The sequence below is a fragment of the Oncorhynchus mykiss genome, chromosome 16 (assembly GCF_013265735.2).
Source record: "Oncorhynchus mykiss isolate Arlee chromosome 16, USDA_OmykA_1.1, whole genome shotgun sequence".
Lineage (NCBI taxonomy): Eukaryota > Metazoa > Chordata > Actinopteri > Salmoniformes > Salmonidae > Oncorhynchus > Oncorhynchus mykiss.
In genome coordinates this window covers 29,674,817-29,702,593 of record NC_048580.1, presented here as the reverse complement: position 1 = coordinate 29,702,593, position 27,777 = coordinate 29,674,817, and the positions used below count along the sequence as shown (strand labels likewise).

At 41.6% G+C, this 27,777-nt stretch overlaps 1 protein-coding gene across 1 annotated transcript; it reads left to right on the top strand.

The window, feature by feature from the left end:
* Positions 1–27,777, top strand: LOC110491798 (RPE-retinal G protein-coupled receptor). The gene is made up of 7 exons (XM_021565563.2): positions 1–427; positions 764–920; positions 2,310–2,431; positions 11,158–11,311; positions 17,302–17,419; positions 25,155–25,268; positions 26,932–27,777. The coding sequence occupies exons 1-7, from the start codon at positions 349–351 to the stop codon at positions 27,073–27,075; spliced, it is 888 nt and encodes a 295-aa protein (XP_021421238.1). The 5' UTR covers positions 1–348; the 3' UTR covers positions 27,076–27,777.

Here is a 27,777-nt window from a genome sequence, read left to right as displayed (position 1 = left end):
ACTACATCAAACATGTGCATTTGACATTAAGGTCATCCTTCTCCAGACGGTGGTCTCACACAGACAGAAAGGCTTGTTGTGTAACTAATAGAGAGCTTTAGAGTAGCGGTGTGTAAATACATATTAGGGGACAGTGGGTTGTGTTGTTATGTTCATTAATACATTCTTGTGCGGATTGGGGCAAGAGAGTGAGAGAGCTTTACATAATTGCATGCATGCTTTTTCACGTGAAATGCCCCTTTAAAAGTGGGATCAGTTAGGTTAGAGGCACATTGTAAAGCAAGCGGACAGTGAAGAGTAAGTAGATCTGTGATTTGCGCTTTACTGGTGTGAAAAATCGCACTGAAGATGGTGTCTTCCTACCCTTTACCGGATGGCTTCTCAGACTTTGATGTATTCTCTTTGGGATCTTGTCTGCTAGTGGAGGGTGAGTGATGGAATTCATCCATAAATGCGGTAGCTATGCTTCTACATGCAATGTTAGACCTGATGCTCCGTGTTCAGGGTTGGTGGCCTGTTTACGCACTCTTTAACAAGGAGTGGTAGCAGCGCAGTTATGTGACCTGATGCAATATGAATGAAATGCTGATTTTGTCCAGAAAATTGCGTGATTACATTCAATAGTCTGGAATAACACATTAGTATTGTTTAAACAGCCTTTCAAAAGAAAACTTTTCATTTTTACTTCTCATCATGGAATATGCGCTCTGCTATGCACACTGCCACTGTGTTTATAACCTATTCTGTGTTGTGTCCCTTAAAGGTCTTCTGGGATTCTTCCTGAATGCTGTGACAGTCGCTGCTTTCCTCAAAATAAGAGAACTGAGAACCCCCAGCAATTTCCTAGTCTTGAGTTTGGCATTGGCCGATATGGGCATCTCTACGAACGCAACCATTGCTGCTTTCTCCAGTTTTCTGAGGTGAGTGACATAGCATACTAATCCTCTCCATCGCCTTATTCAGTTTTTACTCACACTGACTCATTGTTGCAACGTTTTGCCACTGCAAAATACCATGAATTGAATATGGAATATTATATACTGGGGGTTCTCAATACCATAGCGGACCAACTCAAAGGAGAATATGTTTCTCTCTCTGACATATTCCAATCAATTGGCTAATCAATATCTCTGCATAGTTTTAGAGTAGTACACCAACGAGGTAGAGTCATAACAGACCTTCCGGGGACTGTGCTGTGATGCATAAAGGCGGAGGATTTAGAACTCTTTAATCGGGGGGGATGAACGATGATGCTCTGGGTTGGCGTCTAGGTGGTTTAGGATTAAAACAGGCACCAGATTCACTTCAAATGTGTATTAATAGATGGCCATGGCCAATGCAAAATATCATAAACAGACACTGGCCTTCCCTGCAGTCTAGTTCTATGCACTGTAAAGTGTTTGCCATTAATTTGACAGTATCTTACACAATCTCGGTGGTGAGTAAAATTCTGTATTTCATATTGCTGTACACCTACTGTAATATAAATACAGTATCAAAGCAAGTACTGTGCAATGACACACAGTACACTACCACAAATTGACTGTACACTTGCCTATATTATACTATAAAAATGCAACTGCTACCGTAATCGGAATGAATTAATTCATTAATTAATGGCCAAATGAAGGAAATTCATTAAGGGGAAGAGTTTGTATTTCACTGTAATAACAAGTGATTACAGTATATTATTTCATATTTTGCCTTTTAAATCACTTGCACTTCTAGAGGCTTTCTCAAAGACTTCCAAACCAACAGAGACTACAGGGTGGAACAGACCAAAAAGACATGACATAATGCTCAACACTTTAAGCTTTGAGACTTGCTGCCATTTCAATCTGATGACTACACATTTTAAATTGACAGAATACTATAACTACATATGAGTTAAATTGGTACAGCATTCTCACTCATGGGTGCAACAAATATAGCTTCTTAGAAGGTACACCTCAAAATATGTTAATGGACCAGAAACAAACATACCATGCATCTCCTAATGGTCATAAAGATTTTTAGGGCTCAAACGAAACAATACGGTACTGCATTCTGTGGGGTGGAACTACAGTACCATTTGAAATATGCCAATTTTCCCACAATGCACCATCATTTACAGTATGCTGCAGTAAAATGTTTTAAAGTTTATTTTTACTGTTGATAACACTAAAAATGACCAATAAATTACAGTTTTCTGTTACATTGTGCTCTACCAGTCTATCAATTCATTGTTGAACACAATAAAAATAATACCATAATGTTAAGGCCTAATGTATTGTCTTTCCCCCTCTTCACTACTGTATGCCCTTCTCCAGGTACTGGCCCTATGGCTCTGATGGCTGCCAGACTCATGGCTTCCAGGGTTTCGTGACAGCTCTCGCCAGCATCCACTTTATTGCTGCCATTGCATGGGACAGATACCACCAGTACTGCACAAGTAAGTGACATGAGTCTCATAGGTTTCTTAGGTCTCATACATCTCCATAGACACACACACACACACACACACACACACACACACACACACACCTATCCTCAACAACAAATGCACAAACATACTAAACAGGACTAATCTTTGTGTGCAGCTGTTCTTGGGGCCTCACAGCATCCTAAAAGGCCATCTGGCCTAAGAGTCTATTGGTCTGTTATGAGGTCACTCATCTATATGGTTTTAATGACCTCTCACAAAGACATAATCTGCAGGCTATACCCACACTGACACACTTTCTATTGTGTTATGACCTTGTCAAACTATACATTGAGTGTACAAAACATTAAGGACATCTGCTCTTTCCATGACATAGACTGACCAGGTGAATCCAGGTGAAAGCTATGATCCCTTATTAATGTCACTTGTTAAATCCACTTCAATTAGTGTAGATGAAGGGAATGAGACGGGATAAAGAATGATTTTTAAGCCTTAAGAATATTGAAACATGGATTGTGTGTGTGTGCCATTCAGAGGGTGAATGGGCACGACAACATATTTAAGTGGATTCGAACGGGGTATGGTAATAGGTGCCAGGTGCACCAGTTTGTATCAAGAACTGCACTGCTGCTGGGTTTTTCACGCTCAACAGATTCCTGTGTGTATCAAGAATGATCCACCACCCAAAGGACATCAGCCAACTTGACACAACTGTAGGAAGCATTGGAGTCAACATGGGCCAGCATCCCTGTGGAACGTTTTTGATATATACAGTTGAAGTCGGAAGTTTACATAAACTTAGGTTGGAGTCATTAAAACTCGTTTTTCAACCACTCCACAAACTTCTTGTCAACAAACTATAGTTTTGACAAGTTGGTAAGGACATCTACTTTGTGCATAATTTGTACAACAATTGTTTACAGACAGATTATTTCACTGTGTCACAATTCCAGTGGGTCAGAAGTTTACACACACTAAATTGACTGTGCCTTTAAACAGCTTGGAAAATTCCAGAAAATGATGTCATGGCTTTAGAAGCTTTGGCTTTTTTTCAAGGCCTACCTTTAAACTCAGTGCCTCTTTTCTTGACATCATGGGAAAATCAAAAGACATCAGCCAAGACCTCATAAAAAAAAATTGTAGACCTCCACAAGTCTGGTTCATTCTTGGGAGAAATTTCCAAACGCCTGAAGGTACCACGTTTCTCTGTACAAACAATAGTACGCAAGTATAAACACCATGGGACAACGCAGCCGTCAAACCGCTCAGGAAGGAGACGCATTCTGTCTCCTAGAGATGAAGGTACTTTGGTGCGAAATGTGCAAATCAATCCCAGAACAACAGCAGGACCTTGTGAAGATGCTGGAGGAAACAGGTACAAATGTATCTATATCCACAGTAAAACAAGTCCTGTATTGACACAACCTGAAAGGCCGCTCAGCAAGGAAGAAGCCACTGCTCCAAAACCGCCATTAAAAAGCCAGACTGGTTTTTGGAGGAATGTCCTCTGGTCTGATGAAACAAAAATAGAACTGTTTGGCCATTTTGACCATTGTTATGTTTGGAGGAAAAAGGGGGAGGCTTGCAAGCCGAAGAACACGATCACAACCGTGAAGCACGGCGGTGCAGCATCATGTTTTGGGGTTGCTTTGCTGCAGGCGGGACTGGTGCACTTCACAAAATAGATGGCATCATGAGGGAGGAGAATTCTGTTGATATATTGAAGCAAGATATCAGTCAGGAAGTTAAAGCTTGGTCGCAAATGGGTCTTCCAAATGTACAAATACCCCAAGCATACTTCCAAAGTTGTGGCAAAATGGCTTAATAAGGACAACAAAGTCAAGGTAGTGGAGTGGCTTTCAAAAAGCCCTGACCTCAATCCCACAGAAAATGTGTGGGCAGAACTGGAAAAGCGTGTGCGCACAAGGAGGCATACACACCTGACCCAGTTACACCAGCACTGTCAAGAGGGATGGGCCAAAATTCACCCAACTTATTGTGGGAAGCTTGTGGAAGGCTAACCGAAATGTTTGACCAAAATTAAACAATTTAAAGGCAATGCTACCAAATACTAATAGAGTGTATGTAAATTTCTGACCCGCTTGCAATGTGATGAAAGACATAAAAGCAGAAATAAATCCCTCTACTATTATTCTGACATTTCACATTCTTAAAATAAAGTGGTGATCCTAACTGACGTAAGACAGGGAATTTTTACTTGGATTAAATGTCAAGAATTGTAAAAAAGAAAAAGAAAAAAAGGAGCTAATTTTGGCTAATTTGTTAAGTTTATTAGAGTTCATTCGAGTTCATTAGAGTTAGCAGTCTCAGAAATTGCAGCCCAAATCAATTATTTACAGAGCTCAAGTAACAGACATGTCTCAACATCAATTGTTCAGAGGAAACTGTGTGAATCAGGTGTTCATGATTGAATTGCTGCAAAGAAACCACTACCAAAGGACACCAATAGGAAGAAGAGACTTGCTTGGGCCAAGAAACATGAGCAATGGACATTAGACCGGTGGAAATTTGTCCTTTGGTCTGGAGTCCAAATTTTTGTTTCCAACCGCCCTGTCTTTGTGAGACGCGGTGTGGGTGAACGGATGTATTTCCCACCGTAGAGCATGGAGGAGGAGGTATTACGGTGTGGGGGTGCTTTGCTGGTGACACTGTCAGTGATTTATTTAGAATTCACCCTTAACCAGCATGGGAACCACAGCACTCTGCAGCAATACGCCATCCCATCTGGTTTGGGCTTAGTGGGACTATCATTTGATTTTCAACAGGACAATGACCTAACACACCTCCAGGCTGTGTAAGGGCTATTTTAGTTTGGGATGAGGCGGACCGCAGAGTGAAGCAAAAACAGCCAACAAGTGCTCAGCATATTATGGGAACTCCTTCAAGACCATTGGAAATGCATTCCAGGTGAAGTTGGTTGAGAGAATGCCAAAGTTGTCATTAAGGCAAAGCGTGGCAATTTGAAGAATCTCACATGTAGAATATATTTAGATTTGTTTTACACTTTTTTGGTTACTACATGATTCCATATGTGTTATTTCATAGTTTTGAATGCACTATATATACATACACACACACTACCGTTGAAAGGTTTGGGGTCACTTAGACATTTCCTTGTTTCTGAAAGAAAAGCAAATTTCATGTCCATTAGAATAAGATCAAATTGATCAGAAATGCAGTGTAGACATTGTTAATGTTGTAAATGACTATTGTAGCTGGAAACGGCAGATTTTTTTTATGGAATATCAACATAGGTGTACAGAGGCCCATTATCAGCAACCATCACTCCTGTGTTCCAATGGCACATTTTGTTAGCTAATCCAAGTATATACTTTTAAAAGGGTAATTGATCATTAGAAATCCATTTTCAAATGTTTTTGCACAGCTGAAAACTGTTGTTCTGATTAAAGAAGCAATAAACTGGCCTTCTTTAGACTAGTTACTGTAAGTATCTGGAGCGTCAGCATTTGTGGGTTTGATTACAGGTTCAAAATGGCCAGAAACAAAGAACGTTCTTCTGAAACTCGTCAGTCTAGTCTTGTTCTTAGAAATGGCTAATCCATGCGAGGAATTGCCAAGAAACTGAAGATCTCGTACAATGCTGTGTACTACTCCCTTCACAGAACAACGCAAACTGGCCCTAACCAGAATAGAAAAAGGAGTGTGAGGCCCTGGTGCACAACTGAGTAAGAGGACAAGTACATTAAAGTGTCTAGTTTGAGAAACAGATGCCTCACAAGTCCTCAACTGGCAGCGTCATTAAATAGTACCTGCAAAACACCAGTCTCAAAGTCAACATTGAAGAGGCAACTCCGGGATGCTGGCCAGTGTCTGTGTTCTTTTGCCCATCGTAATCTTTTCTTTTTATTGGCCTGTCTGAGATATGTTTTTTTCTTTGCAACTCTGCGTGGGGCCTCCCACTCCTCTTTCTATTCTGGGAAGTCAGGTGCAGGAGAGTCAAACGGAGTGTAATGGAGACTATTTAACCTCACTAGGGTAGGGGGCAGCATTCAGAATTTTGGATGAAAAGCATGCCCAAATTAAACGGCCTGCTACTCGGGCCCAGAAGATATGATATGCATATAACTGTTAGATTTGGATAGAAAACTGTTAAAATAGTGTCTGTGAGTATAACAGAACGGATTTAGCATGGGAAAACCTAAGAAAGATCCATTCAGGAAGTAGTTTTTTTATGCCATTACAGTATCCATTGACTTAGGACTCCCTTTGCAGTTCCTATGCCTTCCACTAGATGTCAACAGTCTTTATACATCTTGTAGGCTTGTATTCTTATAAATGAGGGAGTAAGACCAGTCTAAACGAATGGAACCTAACAAGTTTTTCAGGCGCATGTGCATTTCTTGTTTATCTTTTATATTGACGACGTTATTGTCCAGTTGAAATATGATAGATCATTTAGGCTAAAAAAACAACCTGAGGATTGAATATAAACATCGTTTGACATGTTTCTATGAACTTTACGGATACAATTTGGATTTTTTGTCTGATTGTTTTGACTGAGTTTGAGCCTGTGGATTACGGAAGAAAATGCGCTAACAAAACGGAGGTTTTTGGATATAAAGAGACTTCTTCGAACAAAAGGAACATTTATTGAGTAAATGAATTTCTTCTGATTGCCACCATATGAAGATCATCAAAGGAAAGGGATATATTTTATCTCTATTTCTGAGTTTTGTAACACTTCTGCTCGGCTGGTTACTGTTTGAAAACCGATCCACAACGACCGGGATCGTGGTGTTACCCTGTGAAGGTGGAAGATCAGTAAAAGGTGCGACCACGGCCGTTGTGGAACGGTAAAGGTTGTAGCTTACCTCTGGGCAGGTGTCTAGGAGCCTTGCACTGGGCGCACACCGAGCAGGAGGAAACATAAATCCTCAAGTCCTTAGCTAAAGTGGGCCTCCAGTACCTCCCATCAAGACAGCGCATCGTCCGACGTATCCCAGGATGACCAGAGGAGGGTGACATGTAGGCCCAATAGATCAATCGGTCGCGGACAGCAGACGGAACGTACAGACGCCCAGCTGGACACTGAGGGGGAGAGTGCTCTGCACGTGACGCCAGCTCAATGTCCGCGTCCAGCTCCCACACTACTGGCGCCACCAAACACGAAGCTGGGAATATGGGAGTGGGATCCATGGACCGCTCCTCTGTGTCATATAGCCGGGACAATGCGTCTGCCTTAACGTTCTGGGAGCCTGATCTGTAAGAAAGAGTAAACACAAAACGAGTGAAAAGCATGGCCCACCTTGCCTGACGAGGATTCAGTCTCCTCGCCTCCCGGATGTACTCCAGATTGCGATGGTCAGTCCAGATGAGAAAAGGGGGGTTTAGCCCCCTCAAGCCAATGTCTCCACACCTTCAAGGTTTTTACGACAGCTAACAGCTCCTGGTCCCCCACATCATAGTTTCGATCCGCCGGGCTGAGCTTCTTCTTCAAAAAAAGCACAGGGGCGGAGCTTCAGTAGCGTACCCAAATACTGAGAGAGCACTGCTCCTATACCAGCTTCAGATGCGTCCACCTTCACTATGATTGGCAAAGAGGGACCCGGATGAGCCAACACAGGAACCGAGGTAAACAGAGTCTTCAGGTGCCTAAAAGCCCTGTTCGCCTCAGCCGACCACTGCAAGCGCACCGACCCCCCTTTTAGCAGTGAGGTAATGGGAGCAGCAACCTGACCAAAACCCCAGATAAACCTCCGGTAGTAATTGGCAAACCCTAAAAAACGCTGCACCTCCTTTACCGTGGTTGGAGCAATGCGGTCGCTCTCCATCTCCACCCCTGATGTGGAAATCCTATGCCCTAGGAAGGAGATGGATTGTTGGAAGAACAAGCATTTCTCACCCTTGACATATGGATCATGCTCCAACAGGCAACCAAACACTTTGCGCACCAGGGACACATGTGTGTGTAGCGGAGTATATCAGGATATCATCGATATACACCACTACACCCTGCCCGTGCAGGTCTCTGAAAATCTCATCTACAAATGATTGGAAGACTGATGGAGCATTCATCAACCCATATGGCATGACGAGGTACTCATAATGACCTAAGGTGGTGCTAAATGCCGTCTTCCGCTCAACATCCTTCCGAATACACACCAGATTGTACGCACTCCTGAGATCCAATTTAGTGAAGAAGCGTGCCCCGTGCATTGACTCAATAACTGTAGTAATAAGAGGTAACTATATTTCACCGCGATTTTACTGAGACTTCGATAATCAATCCATCTTTCTTCTTCACAAAAAGGAAACTCGAGGAGACTGGTGAAATGGAGGGCTGAATGTACCCCTGACGCAGGGATTCTGAGACTTATGTCTCCATAGCCACCGTCTCCGTCAGGGGATACACGTGACTTCTGGGATATGCAGCATCTACCAGGAGATCTATCGCACAATCCCCCCGTCGATGGGGTGGTAATAGAGTCGCCCTCTTTTTACAGAATATTCTGGGGGAATGCGCACAGTGGAGACCTGGTCTGGACTTTCCACCATAGCAGCACCAAAGGAAACTCCGAAACACCTACCTGAGGCCTCTCGCGACCACCCCGTGAGAGCCCTCTGTGGCCAAGAAACAGTGAAGTAATGACAAGCTAATCAGGGTAGGCCTAGCACCACAGAATATGCAGGAGAATCAATAAGGAAAATACTGATCTTCTCCTTGTGACCCCCCTGCGTTATCATACTCAAAGGAGCGGTGGCCTCCCTGATAAACCCTGACCCTAATGGTCGACTATCTAAGGCATGAACAGGGAAAGGCATATCCACAGGAACAATAGGGATCCCTAAACTATGAGCTAAACTTTTATTAATGAAATTCCCAGCCGCGCCTGAATCTACTAGCGCCTTATACTGGGAATGCAGGGAAAACTCAGGAAAAGTGACAGACAAACATTAGTGCAACAGTGGGCTCTGGATGAGAATGGTGCCTATTCACCTGTGGTGATGCCAGAGTGCCCTGACTGCTGTCTTTATTCCCAGAGGAACCAACCCGGCACTGACCAGCAGTGTGCCTTCTGCGACCACACTTGGTGCTCCAGCGGGAACCTCCTCCGGTCTCCCTGCGCACCATCCCTCCCTAGGTTCGGGAGAGAGGGTGCGGGAGGATGGAACAGCCAGACCCGATCTAGCCGTCCACGAGTAGCCTTAATGTTGTCCAGCCTGATGGACATGTCCACCAGCTGGTCGAAGGTGAGGGTGGTGTCTCTACAGGCCAGCTCACCGACGGAAGTCCTCGCGTAGACTACAGTGGTAATGGTCAATCAGGGCCCTGTCGCTCCATCCAGCGCCGGCAGCCAGGGTCCTAAATTCCAGAGCAAACTCCTGTGTACTCCTCGTCTCCTGCCTCAGATGATAGAGGCACTCACCTGCCGCTTTGCCTTTGGGTGGGTGGTCGAATACTGTCCTGAAATGGCGGGTGAATTCCTCAAAATGGTCCTACGCCGCATCCTCCTCTCCACCCACAGCGCTGGCCCACTACAGGGCATTCCTGGTGAAGCATGACACGAAGGCGCAAGTCTTCTCACGGTCTGATGGAGCTGGGTGGACCGTGGTCAGATACAAGTTTAGTTTAAGGAGAAAACCCTGGCAACTGGCAGTATCTCCGTTGTATCCCTTAGGTAGGGATAAATGGATCCTATTAAGTTCAGTAGGGGAAAAGGCGTTCAACGGAGACCCCGGTTGTGCTGGTGGAGGCGCTGGAAAAACTGTCTCTCCCAGCGGTCCATATTCTGGACAAAGCGATCCATGGCGGCGCTCAGATTGTCAATCATCTCCGCTTGTTCAATGACGGGTTCCTCCACCTCCATGAAAGAAGTACCTTCTCCTGTTGACTTCATGATGGTCAGAGATTCTGTCATAGTCGTGTGGATAGGTGGCAGGGAAGTCAGGCGCAGGAGAGTCAAATGGAGTCTTTTTAATAGTAGTCCACTAAACATACTCCAAAAACGAAATGTACTTAAATAACAAAAATGACTACGATGACCCATCGCACACCTATACAAATACATATACCACACTGACATAAAAACAATCTTTGACAAAGACATGAGGGGAAACAGAGGGTTAAATACACAACAGGTAATGAATTGGATTGAAACCAGGTGTGTAGGACGACAAGACAAAACAAATGGAAAATGAAAAATGGATCAATGATGGCTAGAAGAACTGTGACGTCGACGGCCGAACACCGCCCGAACAAGGAGAGGCACCGATTTTGGCAGATGTCGTGACAGGGCCTCTGTACGCCTATGTAGATATTCCATTAAAAAAAATCTGCCGTTTACAGCTACAATAGTCATTTACAATCTAATTAATTTGATGTTATTTTAATGGACAAAAAAATGTGCTTTTCTTTCAAAAACAAGGACATTTCTAAGTGACCCCAAACTTTTTAACGGTAGTGTATTTTTAATCCGTTTTAGAGTAAGGCTGTAAAGTATGCTTTCCGAATGCACTGTACATATGTCTAGTCCTGGAAAATCATATGCCTGATGGGATATTTCATTTTTCCATTGGAATGATGGAGAGTAACTGTGTGTGTTTCTAATAGCATAGCACACACTTTTACTCTCCCTCTCCATTTCAATTGGAAATAGAATCTAGTCTAATCGTTCCACTTCCATGGCTTCTATAGATTATTGTAATAGATTCTATCATAATTATTGTATTTCTATGGTTGTGCTTTTCATTAGGGACAAAGCTACAGTGGAGCAGTGCCATCACTCTGGCTATTTTCATCTGGCTGTTCACCGCCTTCTGGTCAGCCATGCCCCTCATCGGCTGGGGAGAGTATGACTACGAACCCCTCAGGACATGCTGTACCCTGGACTACAGCAAAGGAGACAGGTGACAAAGACACCCATGTTTCAAGTTTCAGGTGTCAAGTTTTTAATGTCACATGCACAAGTACAGTTAAATGCCTTTCTTGCAATCTCTAAACCCAACTTTGCAGTAATCAATAACAATATAATACTACAAATAACAAGGTAGAACAAAAACACACAATATAAAAATTATTACATAACACAATTATGTAAGTAAGCATATTATATACACGGTCAGTTCCAGAACCATATTTACAATGTGCAGGGATACTGGAGTGATAGAGGTAGATATGTATAGGGGTAAGGTGACTTGGCATCAGGATATATGTAGAGTAGTAGCAGTGTATATGATGATTGTATGTGAGTGGGTGTGTGTAGAGTCAGTACAAATGTATGTGCGTATGAGCAAATGATGTAGTGAGTGTTGAAGTATCAGTGTGCGAAGTGTATAGGGCCCTGTGAGTGTGCATAGAGACCGTGCAAAAATAAGAATAAAATACAAAGGTAGACTCAGATAAATCAAATCAAATTGTATTTGTCACATACACATGGTTGGCAGATGTTAATACGAGAGTAGCGAAATGCTTGTGCTTCTAGTTCCGACAATGCAGTAATAACCAACAAGTAATCTAGCTAACAATTCCAAAACTACTACCTTATAGACACAAGTGTAAGGGGAGAAAGAATATGTATATAAAGATATATGAATGAGTGATGGTACAGAGCGGCATAGGCAAGATGCAGTAGATGGTATTGAGTGCAGTATATACATATGAGATGAGTATGTAAACAAAGTGGCATAGTTAAAGTGGCTAGTGATACATGTATTACATAAAGATGCAGTAGATGATATAGAGTACAGTATATACGTATACATATGAGATTAATAATGTAGGGTATGTAAACATTATATAAACATTAAATTAGGTAGCATTGTTTAAAGTGGCTAGTGATATATATCTTTTAGTCTGTGTAGCCATTTTGTTAGCTACTTCGTTAGCTACTTAGCTGTCTTATGGCATGGGAATAGAAGCTCTTCGGGAGCCTGTTGGTGTTATCTGGATAACATGTGTGAAATGGTTGATAGTGTGTGTGAAATCAATAGAGTTATATTTTCTGGGTGATTTTCTGGCTACTCACTCCAGAGAAAGCTTCAAACTGTAACTAGTGCCTGCAACCTGGTTCAGGTTATCATTCAACCAACCAAGGTAGTTACAAACAACACAGGAATTAAATCATCAACATGTATTGATCACATCTTTACTAATGCTGCAGAAATTTGTTTGAAAGCAGTATTCAAATCCATCGGATGTATCTAGGAAAACCAAAGTTCCAAAGACTGGGCCTAATCTAGTGTATAAGAGATTGTATATTGTTGTCTATCAACACTGACAAGCCACCTGGGTCTGACATCCTGGATGGAAAATTACTGACAATAATAGCAGATGATATTGCCACTCCTATTTGCCATATCTTAAATTTAAGCCTACTAGAAAGTGTGTGCCCTCAGGCCTGGAGGAAAGAAAAAGTTATTCACCTACCTAAAGATAGTAAAGCCACATTTACTAGCTCAAATAGCCGACCAGTCAGCCTGTTACCAACCCTTCGTAAATTTTTTGAAAAAATGGTGTTTGACCAGATACAATGCCATTTTACAGTAACAGACTTTAAGCACGAAGGACATTCAACAAGCACAGCACTTACACAAATGACGGCTGAGAGAAATTGATGATAAAAAGATTGTCGGGCTGTTTTGTTCAGTGCGGCTTTTGACATTATCGATCATAGTCTACTACTGAAAAACCAAATGTGTTATGGCTGTACACCAACTGCTATATTGTGGATAAAGAGTTATCTGTCTAACAGAACAGAGTATAGGGTGTTATTTAATGGAAGCATCTCCAACAAAATCCAGGTAGATTCAGGAATTCCCAGGGTAGCTGTCTAGGCCCCTTACTTTTCTCAGTCTTTACTAATGACATGAGACTGGCTTTCAGAATGGGTGGCAAGGAATAAGTTTGTCCTAACTATTTCATAAACTAAAAGCATTGTATTTGGGACAAATCATTCACAAAACCATATATCTCAACTAAATATTGTAATGAACAGTCCCTCCAGGATCTATGAACATTTTGGTATTTCTACATTTTGGGATTTCTGCGGCCAAAAATGCCTGATTTTGCGGCAGCTTTTCTGAAATTTTGCATACATTTTGCAATGTTTTTTGACATAAAGCAATAAAAGTCAAATGTGCTCAATTTTAGGTTGATTTTAAGCAGAATACATAATATAAAAAGTGCAAAAAGGCAAGTGTTTATGCTTCTGAATAACAATGAGCAACAGCTCATTAAAGTGATGCATAGGAAGGGGCTCTACACAGGGTTTGCCAGCACAGATAGTCTACGATGTTTTAAGTGTGAGGAATTTGGGCATAAGAGCTTTGCGTGCCATCATAAAGGCCGTAGACAAGGTGAGGCCACCTTGTGGGGGAAATCAACATGCAGGGGGTAATGAGATGCAGACAGCAGAGGCTGGGCCTAGTCATGCCAGGGATGGTGGTGTTAATGAGGCTGGGCCTAGTCATGCAAGAGATGGTGGTGTAAATGAGGCTGGGCCTAGTTAGGCTAGAGATGGTGGGGTAGCTGAGGCTGGGTGTAGTCATGCTATGGAGGGTGGTGTAGATTAGGCTGGGTCTAGTCAGGTTATGCTAGTTGATGAGGAGAGTATAGTGGGGAAGTGTAAGAGACTAGGGGGGAGGAGGAGGGTGTCAAGCGGAAAAGGAAAAAGGATGTGGTCAAAGGCACCATGGAACCTTTGCCTGGTGCTGGCGGGAAGGCCCTGACCAGAGAGGATGGGCAGGTGGTCAGGATGGGAGATGGAGATGAGGAGGAAAGTGAGTCTGAGGAAGAGGATACGGAGTTATTTTTTTCAAACTCCTCTTCAATGGGTCCGCCAGTCAAGCAGAAGGATCAAAGTACATGTTGAGAGAACTGACAAGGTTCCTGAATAAGACCAAGGGGTACAATTTAATCTTTAGGCTTATTATCTTATCTGGGAAAGTTTGTAAGATCAGTACAAATGCTATAAAAAACGAGGGGCATGGTGTCCTCGCATCCAGGAAACGGTTTAGGCTGAGGAAATGGGTCACAACAGTGCGTAAGGGTCTACCTTCAGACACTGTTTAGATGTATAGTTTCTTTCTGACACTGGGGCTTTTTGAGCTTTGCTATTGGTCTCTTTCTTTGCTGGCTTTTCTCCCACCTCTTATGGAGACTCTTCGGGTAGGCTCGCTTAATATAAATGGTGCCAGGGATGTGGGAAAGAGTGTGTTGGGTGAATATGTAAAACCAAAAAAGTACTGGTGTTGTTTCTGCGGGAGACGCATAGTGATGTGTTGAACAAGTCGTTTGGGGGCTCTGGTGGAAAGGGGCAAATGTGTCTAGCCATGGGACACATTTTAATGCAGGGGTGGCAGTCCTGTTTGTACCAGTTCTGTCTGTAAAAATGTGCTCCTCAAAGGAGGTATGTAGGGGTAGGCTGCTTGTTGTAAAAGTAGAAATCAACAATACACATTTACACATTTATAAATGTGTATGCCTCTAACACAGGGAGAGAGAGGAGGGTTCTATTTGGGTGTCTTAGACAGGAACTCTCACAGGTAGCACCTGGTGATTGACGGGGACTGGAACTGTACAATGGATTTTTATGAAAGACAGAAATGGGGAAGTGCCTCATTCAGTGTCAGTGGGAGTGTTAAGGGACATCAGTCATCAGTTTGATCTAGTGGATGTTTGGAGAACTAAACATCCCAACACAAGACAGGATACATGGATGAAGGTTTTACATGTCCAGGAATCTGAGCAATAGGCTGTTGGGCGCAACCATTCTACTGGTTGGGTTTTCGGATCACCACATAACCATGGCTTGACTGTCTATTTCACCAGGGCCCCGGCATGCATCCTATTGGAAGTTTAATGTAAAGCTCTTACAGGTTTCCAGACATTTTGGGAACGGTGGGGGCAGCGAAGAGAGGAGTATGAGTCTGTCAATGGTGGGATGTGGGAAAAGTCCAAATTCTGCTTTTCTGTCAACAGTACACAGCTCTCTCATTCTCAGAGGGTAGGATACTATTGGGGGAACTAGATCATTGTATTAGTGAGATGGAGGTAGAGATGGTGGGGGAAGGCAATGAAGGCCTCCAGACTAATTTTATCTGAACTACGTAGTGGCCTGGGTAGTTTTTTCCAGGTTAAAGCAAAGGGAGCACTTGTAAGAGCTAGGTTCTCCATTCTCAATGAGATGGATGCTTCCAGCTCCTTCTTCTTTCGTTTGGAAAGACAGAGAGGTGAAGCCAAGGGTATGCATTGTCTACGGCTGTCTAATGGACGGGTGACTTCTGTGGTGGGAGAGATGCTGGAGCGAACTGTGGAGTGTTATCCTCTAGTTACCCATCCCGCATGAGGGAGCGAACTGTGGAGTGTTATCCTCTAGTTACCCATCCCGCATGAGGGAGCGTAATCATCGACTGACACTAATTAGCATAACGCAACGGACATAAATATTCCAAGAAAATATTCCTATTCATGAAAATAATAAGTGAAATATATTGAGACACAGCTTAGCCTTTTGTTAATCACCCTGTCATCTCAGATTTTCAAAATATGCTTTACAGCCAAAGCTAGACAAGCATTTGTGTAAGTTTATCGATAGCCTAGCAGAGCATTTTGTCCAGCTAGCAGCAGGTAACTTGGTCACGGAAATCAGAAAAGCAATCAAATTAAATTGTTTACCTTTGAAGAAATTTGGATGTTTTCAATGAGGAGACTCTCAGTTAGATAGCAAATGTTCAGCTTTTCCAAAAATATTATTTGTGTAGGAGAAATCGCTCCATTTTGTTCATCAAGTTTGGCTAAGAAAAAAAACAGAAAATTCAGTCATTACAACGCCAAACTTTTTTCCAAATTAACTCCATAATATCGTCAGAAACATGGCAAACGTTGTTTAGAATCAATCCTCAAGGTGTTTTTCACATATCTATTTGATGATAAATCATTCGTGGCAGTTTGGTTTCTCCTCTGAACCAAATGGAAAAATTTACGCAGCTGGAGATTCGCAATAATTGCGACGGAGGACACCAAGCTGGTAGATGTAGTCTCTTATGGTCAATCTTCCAATGATATGCCTACAAATACGTCACAATACTGCAGACACCTTGGGGAAAACGTGGAAAAGGTAAGCTGACTCCTAGCTCCTCCACAGCCATATAAGGAGTCATTGCCATGAGGCGGTTTAAAAAAATGCGTCACTTCCTGATTGTATTTTTATCTGTTTTTTTTCTGTAACATCAGTCTGTGGCACTCACAGACAATATCTTTGCAGTTTTGGAAACGTCAGAGTTTTTTCTTTCCAAAGCTGTCAATTATATGCATAGTCGAGCATCTTTTTGTGACAAAATATCTTCATCCAAAAATTAAAATAGCGCCCCCTAGTTATAAAAGGTTAAGGGAAAACATTTAAATGTCTTGGAATGGCCTAGTCAAAGCCCAGATTGCCTTACACCAGCGGAACCCATCCAACTTGAAGGAGCTGGAGCAGTTTTGCCTTGAAGAATGAGAAAAAATCCCAGTGGTTAGATGTCAAGTTTATAGAGACATACCCCGACATACCCCAATAATTGCTGCAAAAGGTGGCTCTACAAAGTATTGACTCTGGGGGTAAATAGTTTCGCACTCAAGTTCAGTTTTTTGTCTTATTTCTTGTTTGTTTCACAATAGAAAATATTTTGCATCTTCAAAGTGTTAGGCAGGTTGTGTAAATCAAATGATACAAACCCCACCAAAATCTATTTTAGTTCCAGGTTGTAAACCACAAAATAGGAAAAATGCGAAGGGGGGTTAATACTTTTGCCAGCCACTGTAGAGTATTGTCTATTTCTGTATTGTAAAACATTTGTCTTTGCTCCCCAGGTGCACTTGTTTCATAACATCCCGTGTTCTTTCCTCTTCTAAACAGCAACTATACATCCTACCTGATCCCCATGGCCATTTTCAACATGGCCATCCAGACCATTGTTGTCATGTCCTCCTACCAGTCCATCGGCCAGAAATTCAAGAAGACTGGAAACCCCAGGGTAAGAAGCATGTCTGCAATTATTTTCATTCGTGGCTAAGCCCTATTCCAATACTTTATTTTTATTTGTATTTATTATGGATCCCCATGCCAAGGCAGCAGCTACTCTTTTTATTTCACCTTTATTTTACTAGGCAATTCAGTTAAGAACAAATTCTTATTTACAATGACGGCCTACCAAAAGGGGAGTTTTATACCCTAACCCTAAGAGGGTTTTATAGATAAGCACCAACCAGTGGGTCTTGCGACGGGTATACAGAGATGACCAGTTTACAGAGGAGTATAGGAGCATTGGTGGCACATTTGATGGCCGAATGGTAAAGCACATCTAGCCGCTCGAGAGCACCCTTACCTGTCGATCTATAAATTATGTCTCTGTAATCTAGCATGGGTAGAATGGTCATCTGAATCATGGTTAGTTTGGCAGGCGGGGTGGAAGAGGAGCGATTCCGATAGAGGAAACCAAGTCTAGATTTAACTTTAGCTTGCAGCTTTGATATGTGCTGAGAGAAGGACAGTGTTCCGTCTAGCCATACTCTCAATTACTTGTAGGAGGTGACTACCTCAAGCTCTAAACTCTCAGAGGTAATAATCACACCTGTGGGGAGAGAGGCATTCTTCTTTCCCAACCACATTACCTTTGTTTTGGAGGTGTTCAGAACAAAGTTAAGGGCAGAGAAACCTTGTTGGACAGTAAGAAAGCTTTGTTGTAGAGCCTTTAACACAAAATCCGGGGAGGGGCCAGCTGAGTATAAGACAATACATGGATGAGAGAGCTTCCTACTGCCTGAGCTATGTTGTTGATGTAAATTGAGAACAGAGTGGGGCCTAGGATCGAACCTTGGGGTACTCCCTTGGTGACAGGCAGTGGCTGAGGCAACAGATGTTCTGACTTTATACACTGTTTGAGAGAGGTAGTCAGCAAACCAGCCCCATGACCCCTCAGAGACACCAATACTCCTTAGCCGGCCAACAAGACTGGAATGGTTTACAGTATCAAAAACTTTGACCAAGTCAATATAAATATCAGCACAACATTCCTTATAATCAAGGGCAATTGTGACATCATTGAGGACCTTTTAAGGTTGCAGTGACAAATCCATGACCTGAGTGGAAACCAGATTGCATACCAGAGAGAATACTATAGACATCATGAAAGCCAGTCAGTTGATTATTGACAAGTTTTTCGAACACTTTTGATGAACAGGGTAAATTAGAGATAGGCCTTTAACAGTCATGATCAGCTTGATCTCCCTCTTTAAATAAAGGACGAACCGTGGCTGCCTTCCAAGCAATAGAAAGAGGAGTGGGAGGCCCAGGTGCACAACTGAGCAAGAGGACGAGTACATTAGTGTCTAGTTTGAGAAACAAGTCCTCAACTGGCAGCTTCATTAAATGATACCCGCAAAACACCAGTCTCAATGTCAACAGTGAAGAGGCGACACCGGGATGCTGGCCTTCTAGGCAGAGTTGCAAAGAAAAAGACATATCTCAGATAGGCCAATAAAAAGAAAAGATTAAGATGGGCAAAAGACCCTGGACAGAGGAACTCTGCTTAGAAGGCCAGCATCTGGTTAGAGCCAGTTTGCGTTCTGTGAAGGGAGTTGTACGAGATCTTCAGTTTCTTGGCAATTTCTCGCATGGAATAGCCTTCATTTCCCAGAACAAGAATACTGACGAGTTTCAGAAGAAAGAACCCACAAATGCTGACGCAAATGCTGAAGCTCCAGATACTCAACTAGTCCAAAGAAGGCCAGTTTTAATTGCTTCTTTAATCGCTACACCAGTTTATCTGTGCTACCATAATTGCCAAAGGGTTTTCTAATGATCAATTAGCGTTTTAAAATGATCAACTTGGATTAGCTAACACAACATGCCATTGGAACACAGGAGTGATGGTTGATGATAATGGTTCTCTGTACGCCTATGTAGATATTCCATAAAAACTCTGCCGTATCCAGCTACAATAGTCATTTACAACATTAACAATGTCTACATTGTATTTCTGATCAATTTTATGTTATTTTAATGGACAAAAAAAAGCTTTTCTTTGAAAAGCAAGGCCATTTTTAAGTGATCCCAAACTTTTGAACGGTAGTGGACATCCATGCTGCCCTGTTCTGAGCTGATTGCAATTTTCCTAAGTCCCTCTTTGTGCCACCTGACCACACGACAGAACAGTGGTTCAGGTGCAACAAAACTAGGGCCTGTAGGACCTGCCTTGTTGAAAGTGCTGTAAAGAGAAGCGTTTCATTATGGACAGACTTCTCCCCATCTTAGCTACTGTTATATCAATATGTTTTGACAATGACAGTTTACAATCCAGGGTTACTCCAAGCAGTTTACTCACCTCAACTTGCTCAATTTCCATGTTACAAGATTTAGTTGAGGTTTAGGGTTTAGTTAATGATTTTTCTCAAATGCAATGCTTTTAGTTTTTGATACATGTTACTCACCACCTGGATTTGGTCTTTTGGAGCAACGTTGGAATTTCCTTTTTTTTTTTTTACATTGGATAAAAGTAGAGACTCAGAGCTACAAAGTGACATATCATACACTGCATCTGAGGGAAAAATGGGAAAGTAATTCTGATTTGAAAGTTGATCAACATGTAAACTAACTTTTGATAACTGTCTTTTAATGTTTTGGTACTGCTATTGGAGAGCCCTTTGTGTACACCCATTCAGCATTGTTCACACCCTCTTAAGCTTTAGCCCCACCCATCTCTTTAAGGGTTGATCCGAGCGTTCTGTACTAACTTGCCAGTTAATTCCAGACATTTAAGAGAGAGAGAGAGAACAGCACGCTGAACATTACTTGCCCTAGCAGAGCTGGTTAGGCTGTTATGTTATGCAGAGCTTTGGTGACTTCAACTGTGCAGTCAGATTGTCCGTTGGTAAATGCAGAGCATTTCGCATTCAAGGAGCACACTGTACACTCAGGCCAATAAGTAGGGTTGAGCCGAAAGCACCCAAGCTAACTGGCTAACATTAGCTAGCTACTTCCAGACACATAATGAGAGAACACCGCACTCTGACCATTTTACTCACCCTAGCAGAGCTGGTTAGGCTGTTTTCATGTTATTCAGAACATTGGTGACTCTAACAGTGCTGCTGGCAACAATTGAATTACGATTTGAATTACGTTTACTAACACCGGACATATTCAATGGGTGTTCAGCATTAAAAAATGTATCAGTTATTCTGCTCTCTGGCACACTAAGATGAGTTTTTTGTTAAGAAATGTGGGCTAGATACCTAGGTAGGTAAACAATGAATCCCAACGCATGACATAATGTTAGTTAGCAAGCCAACCAGCTAATGTTAGCTAACTAACAGTACACTGTAACTTGAAAAAAATATTTTGTCAAAATTAGAAACGAGTAAAATCTGAAAATGTAGCAAGCTACAATATCTTAGCCATGGTCTGAAATTGGAGTAGATAGCCAGAGCGAATTTACCAGCTAGTACGTCTAACAACAGTTGCAGTGACATTGTACTGAAATGGAGACTTGCATAATGGAGTCTTGACATGTAGCTAGCTAGCTAAACAATGGACCATAATCACAACTCATGACGTTACTACCCTGCATGAATTTGCAGGTAGCAAACTAACCAGTTCTATGGCTATAACTAGCCAAGCAACTGTGTCTGAGATACAAAGAATAAGATCATACACATAACATTATATAGCGACCCAGCCGGCTAATGTTAACTAGCTAACAGTACACTTGAAATTAAACCATACTGTCAAAATTAGAAATGTGTAATATCTGAATGTAGCTAGCTAGACTATCGCATTAGCTGTCATACTCGAATTCCATTGATTTCAAAACTCAGTCTTCCAGAAAGCGGAGAGCATACACATAACATTAGCTAGTGAGCATGCCAGCTAATGTTGGCTAGCGAATAATACACTTTAACTTGACATTAGGTTTATGCAGTTTTACTACGTAATACTTTAAAAAAAAAAACTTGTTCGACACGATTACCTAGAAATACTGACCAGCTCCAATAGACAAGTGCTTGCTACATGGCAGACCAATCCAATCTCATCTCTCAGCATGTCCAGCCCACTTATCTCAGCCAATCATGACTAGCGGGAAGGTTGCTGTCTTTTTCTGTGGCTAAACCAACTAGGCTCATAATATAACCAGGTTACTGAAAAAATAATTCCCCCCTTACACTCAATAACTTATTCCTTGCCACCCATTCTGAAACTAACTTCATCGCTTTAAGTGTAGCAGTCATTTCAATCACTGTAGTACCTCCCGAGTGGTGCAGCGTTCTAAGGCACTGCTTCTCAGTGCTAGAGGTGTCTTAACAGATCCTGGTTTGATTCCAGGCTGTATCACAACCGGCCGTGATTAGGAGTTCCATAGGGCGGCACACAATTGGGCCAACGTCATTACGGTTTGGCTGGTGTCGTGTCTTTGGCTATGCCGGAATAAGTGATATAACATGCTATTCTATAAAATAATTGATCTGTAATTAATATCACCAGATTGAGCTAATCATGTAAATGTAATTAACTAGAGTCGGGCACCACAAAATAATATTTATAGAGCTGTTATCTTCCGAATAAACTCTTAAAGACCTCGTAATATTTTACATCAATAGCCGTCCATATCAATCGTCACCTTAATTCAGTCTCATCTGAAAGTTGTAAATCCTTTTATCTGCAAAAACCCTGGCTAACAAGTTGAATCAGCAATACAAAATTGGGTTTCATTATTTATTTACTATATACTTAACTAATTACACATACACACAATTAATCATAACTTGATTACAAATTACGTCATAAAGGAAAACGTCCCTAGCGGGCGGAACAGATATGACAGCTTGTTACACAAAGGAAAAGGGACTGGGTTGAGTGAAAGGCGGGAGACTGAGGAACAAAGGGAAAAAGCTGTGCTATCGTAAATACAGTATCTTATGCATTCTAAATTACCGCCCTTTGGAAAATGGGCAATAAACATTTACTCTGAGCTGCGCTTCAGTAGGTTGGTGGTAGATGGAAGTCCGTGTTGTCAAACCGAGTCCTTTGTCCTTTGAAGAATGTCTCTGGTGGTCAATTGGATAAGTTGTAGTAACGTCATTGTGTGGTAGACGGTTTACAACCTCTGTCTCTTCACGTGGGCGGGCCACTGAGTGAGCAGCAATATCTCATGAAAACCCACACATGAAAACTCACATTTTAAAAGCTAAAATCACATTTCATCCCATCACAAATAATTTCATATTCAAACATTTAAATTGAACAACAAATCCATGTGAATCCGATAACTCTGATGTGTAGACTTTCCACTGTAGAGTTTATGTCATCTTATCATTGATGAGAATGTCTCAGATGACAACCGAACTGACATCATATTCATTAAGTACCACCGCATATGTTCAATTGTTCGGATTACCAGAATATAGTTCATTTCCCCTCACATTCTGACGTTCTCAGAATCTCTATGTTAACCAAGGGTAACCTCAGTAGGGTAGAGAGAGGAAAAAGGGGGGAAGAGGTATTTATGACTGTCATAAACCTACCCCCCAGGCCAACGTCAATACACCGGGGTAGGCCGTCATTGTAAATAATAATTTATTTAGTTAATTAAAAAAGTTGTATAGTGTTGAGTCGTCTGCATACATAGACACACTGGCTTTACTCAAAGGTAGTGGTATGTTGTTAGTAAAGACTTTAAAAAGTAAGTGGCCTAGACAGCTTCCCTGGGGAATTCCTGATTCTACCTGGATTATGTTGGAGAGGCTTCCATTAAAGAACACCCTCTGTCAACATGCACAATCCCTATAGTGCCAATGTTAATCTATTTAGTTTTTTGCCCATGTAAGGTGTAGAGCATCAAGGCCCCCGGGAGAAGGGATTAGGTGAGTTGGTTTGAAAAGCAACCACTGTGCCGTAAAGGAAGCCACTATACATACGTCCCGCGGGACTGGAGGGACTGAATCAGGTTGCCTCTATATGTTGCATAAGACATTTACTCATGGTGCTGTAGCTAGGTCTAAGACCGCGCTAGTCGGAGCACAAATGTGACTATTCTGCAGGAAAGCGTGAGCTCTTCTCACTAAGGCAGCACTGTTACTGTTATGTAACCTTCAAATAGCATCACTCACACACAGACATGCTCTCTCTGTGTCTCTCTCACACACACACAGACACACACACATCCAAGACCTGAAATCCACACATCACCTTATCACTATTTTGGAAAAACAAAGCCCCCTCTCCTCTCAGACTCCCCTGACAAACAGAGTGTTGGGTTTCTACTAGAAATGTCTACAAAACTGTAAACTATGTAATTAACATTCCTTTATGGATACAAAAGTTGTACACATGGCAATCCAATCTTTTTGTCATGTGTACTCAAAAAGAACACATACACAAACGAACCTGTTACCCCCAAGTATATTGCAGTATGAATATGAAACATGGGATTACTCAATGGTCAGTGAACAACGTTTCTCTGTGTACCTTTTTTGGTGCATGATGTCTTTGTTTACGAGCTGAACTCGGAATGTAGTTCATTATGAAATTATGGTAAGCTACATATTGTGTTTCTATCCCAGCCGTTATCCCATGCTTGTGACCAGACCGTCACATGCATGTAAGCCCCATGATCCGAGATGTTTTTCTTTCTTTTTTTGTTCTCTTCATGGCTGAACAGTAACATTTCCTTCTCTCTCTCCCTCTCTCTCTCCATCTCCCTGCTCTCTCTTTCTCCCTTTGCATGTTTTGGAATGTTTTTATTCTGTACATGTAACGGTTTTCTTGTGTCGAAGGAGAGGAGGACCAAAATGCAGCGTGGTTACTATTCATGTTTTTTTAATAAAGCAACTAAACATGAACATAATACAAAACAACAAACGTGGAAAACCGAAACAGCCTATTCTGGTGCAAACCTACAGAGACAGGAACAATCACCCACAAAACCCAACACCAAACAGGCTACCTAAATATGGTTCCCAATCAGAGACAATGACTAACACCTGCCTCTGATTGAGAACCATATCAGGCCAAACACAGAAACAGACAAACTAGACACACAACATAGAATGCCCACTCAGATCACACCCTGACCAAACAAAACATAGAAACATACAAAGCAAACTATGGTCAGGGTGTGACAGTACAGGCTTTCTTCTTTTCATTCTGTCTATTAGGTTAGTATTGTGGAGTAACTACAATGTTGTTTATCCAACCTGTATCTTTAATTAATAACTTCACCATGCTCAAAGGTATATTCAATGTCTGCTTTTTTTTAACCCAACCATTCTTTGCGAGACATTGAAAAACCTTGCAGGTTTTTGTAGTTTAATCTGTGTTTGAAATTCACTGCTCCACTGAGGGACCTTACAGATAAATCTGTGTGTGCTACAGAGATGAAGTAGTCATAAAACATTATTTTAACACTATTGCACACAGAGAGTCCATGCAATTTATTATGTGACTTGCACATTTTTACTCATGAACTTATTTAGGCTTGTTATAACAAAGTGGTTGAATACGTATTGATTAAAGACATTTCAGCTTTTCATTTTAAATACATTTGTAAACATTTTCACTTTGAAATTATTGGGTATTGTGTGTAGGCCAGTGACAAAAAAAACATATTTAATCCATTTTAAAACTCAGGCTGTAACACAACAACATTTTGCAAAAGTAAAGTGGTGTGAATACTTTCTGAAGGCATTGTAAGTAATATACTGTCAATCTCTCTACAGTTTAACACTTCCACTCCCCTGAAGACATTTTTGTTCTGCTGGGGACCCTATGGAGTCCTTGCCTTCTACGCTGCTGTTGAGAATGCCAACTTGGTCTCTCCCAAAATTAGGATGGTAAGGACAACACACACGCACACAGCGCATCTAATCTGACAGAAAACTTCATATAGACTTCTCAAGGTCATATGAGTTTGTGTATGCCAACGGTCTTTTACTCCATTTACCAAATGCAATACTCAGGGTTTCTGTGTAATATAGTAGTCATTAATCGCACTGCTTGATTATATACAGTGCATTCAGAAATGATTCAGACCCCTTGACTTTTTCCACATTTTGTCACGTTAGTCTTATTCTGAAATGTATTAACTTGTTTCCCCTCTCATCAATTTACACACAATACCCCATAATGACAAAGCAAAACAAGGTTTTTAGAAATGTTTGCAAATTTATAAAAAAATAAATAAACTGAAATATTACATTAACATAAGTATTCAGACTCTTTACTCAGTACTTAGTTGAAGCACCTACAAGCTTGGCAAACCTTTATTTGGGGAGTTTCTCCCATTCTTCTCTGCAGGTCCTCTCAAGCTCTGTCAGGTTGGATGGGAGCGTCACTGCACAGCTATTTTCAAGTCTCTCCAGAGATTTTTCGATCGGGTTCAAGTTAGGGCTCTGGCTGTGACGCTTAGGTATCAGGCCAAAGGGTTCAATCTTGGTTTCATCAGAATAGAGTATCTTGTTTCTCATTATCTGAGCATTTTTAGGTGCCTTTTGGCAAACTCCAAGTGGGCTGTCATGTGCCTTTTACTGAGGAATGGCTTCCATCCATAAAATGATGCAGAGATGGTTGTCCTTCTGGAAGGTTCTCCCATCTACACAGAATAACTCTGGATCTCTGTCAGTGACCATTGGGTTCTTGGTCACCTCCCTGACCAAGGCCCCTTTCCTCTGATTGCTCAGTTTGGCAGGGCTGCCAGCTCTAGGAAGAGTATTGGTGGTTCCAAACTTCTTCAATTTAAGAATGATGGAGGCCACTGTGTTCTTGGGGACCTTCCCTGCTGTAGAAATGTTTTGGTACCGTTCCTTAGATTTGTGCTTCGACACAATCCTGTCTTGGTGATCTACAGACAATTCCTTCGACGTTGCTCTGACATGCACTGTCAACTGTGGGACCTTATATAGAAAGGTGTGTGTCTTTCCAAATCATGTCCAATCAATTGAATTTACCACAGGTAGACTCCAATCGAGTTGTAGAAGGATAATCAGTGGAAACAGGATGCACCTGAGCTGAATTTCAAGTCTCATAGCAAAGGGTCTAAGTACTTATGTAAATAAGGTATTTCTCTTTTTGATTTGTAATAAATGTTCAAACATTTAAAAAAAACTATTTTCGCATTGTGATTATGAGGTATTGTGTGTAAATTAAAGAAGATTTTTTATATGTTTCATTCATTTTAGAATAAAGCTGTAACGTAAACAAAATGTGGAAAAATTCAAGGGTTCTGAATACTTTCCAAATGCACTGTAACTCATGGTCCTTTGGTTCCAAAAGCAATGTGCATTTAACACATACTTGTATAGTGTATTGCCCATTCAGGAATCAAACTCACAACTCTGATGTGCCAGATGTCATTTTCCAACCAACAGAGTCATTCAACCCTTTATGTATCTGTATTTGAACAAACTTGTTGTACAGTTTGACACAAATTTACCATTTGTTTCTTCTTGAGCTTGTACTGAGACATTGACATTGCTCTGTTTGGTCTTCTGTTTGAAGTTGGCTCCTATTCTGGCAAAGACCTCTCCCACCTTCAACGTTTTCGTGTACGCCCTGGGCAATGAGAACTACAGAGGAGGCATCTGGCAGTTCCTCACTGGGGAAAAGACTGAAGTGCCTCAAATTGAGAACAAGTTCAAATAAACTAAGCATGTGAAAATCACACACAAACTGTCTTCTTGGTTTTCCAAAAGGTACGAATGTTGTTGTAGATTCATTAAAGTCACTGGACCTGGCCTTCAGTGTGTGTGTGTGTGTGTGTGTGTGTGTGTGTGTGTGTGTGTGTGTGTGTGTGTGTGTGTGTGTGTGTGTGTGTGTGTGTGTGTGTGTGTGTGTGTGTGTGTGTGTGTGTGTGTGTGTGTGTGTGTGTGTGTGTGTGTGTGTGTGTGTGTGTGTGTGTGTGTGTGTGTGTGTGTGTGTGTGAGGCATTTTAGTCTGGGGTTAACATGGAGTGTTGTGTTTGTTCTGGCATTGGGATATATTTATGTTCAGTCTCTAGTTTAGGATGAGCAGTAGACACACGCCATGCCAGACTGGTGAAAAACTATATTATTAGGTATTGATATTATAAATTATGACATATAATGATGAATTCCTGTCCAGCTCAAATAGCCAAGAACATAATTTCTCTAAATGGACTAAAATACATATATATTTTTAACACTTCTTTAGTCGACAGGTATAATGAATGCTTCATCACTTTATGATGTCTTGTTATCATCTACAGACAATTCCTTCGACCTCATGGCTTGCTTTTTGCTCTGACATGCACTGTCAACTGTGGGACCTTATATAGACAGGTGTGTGCCTTTCCAAATCATGTCCAATCAATTGAATTTACCACAT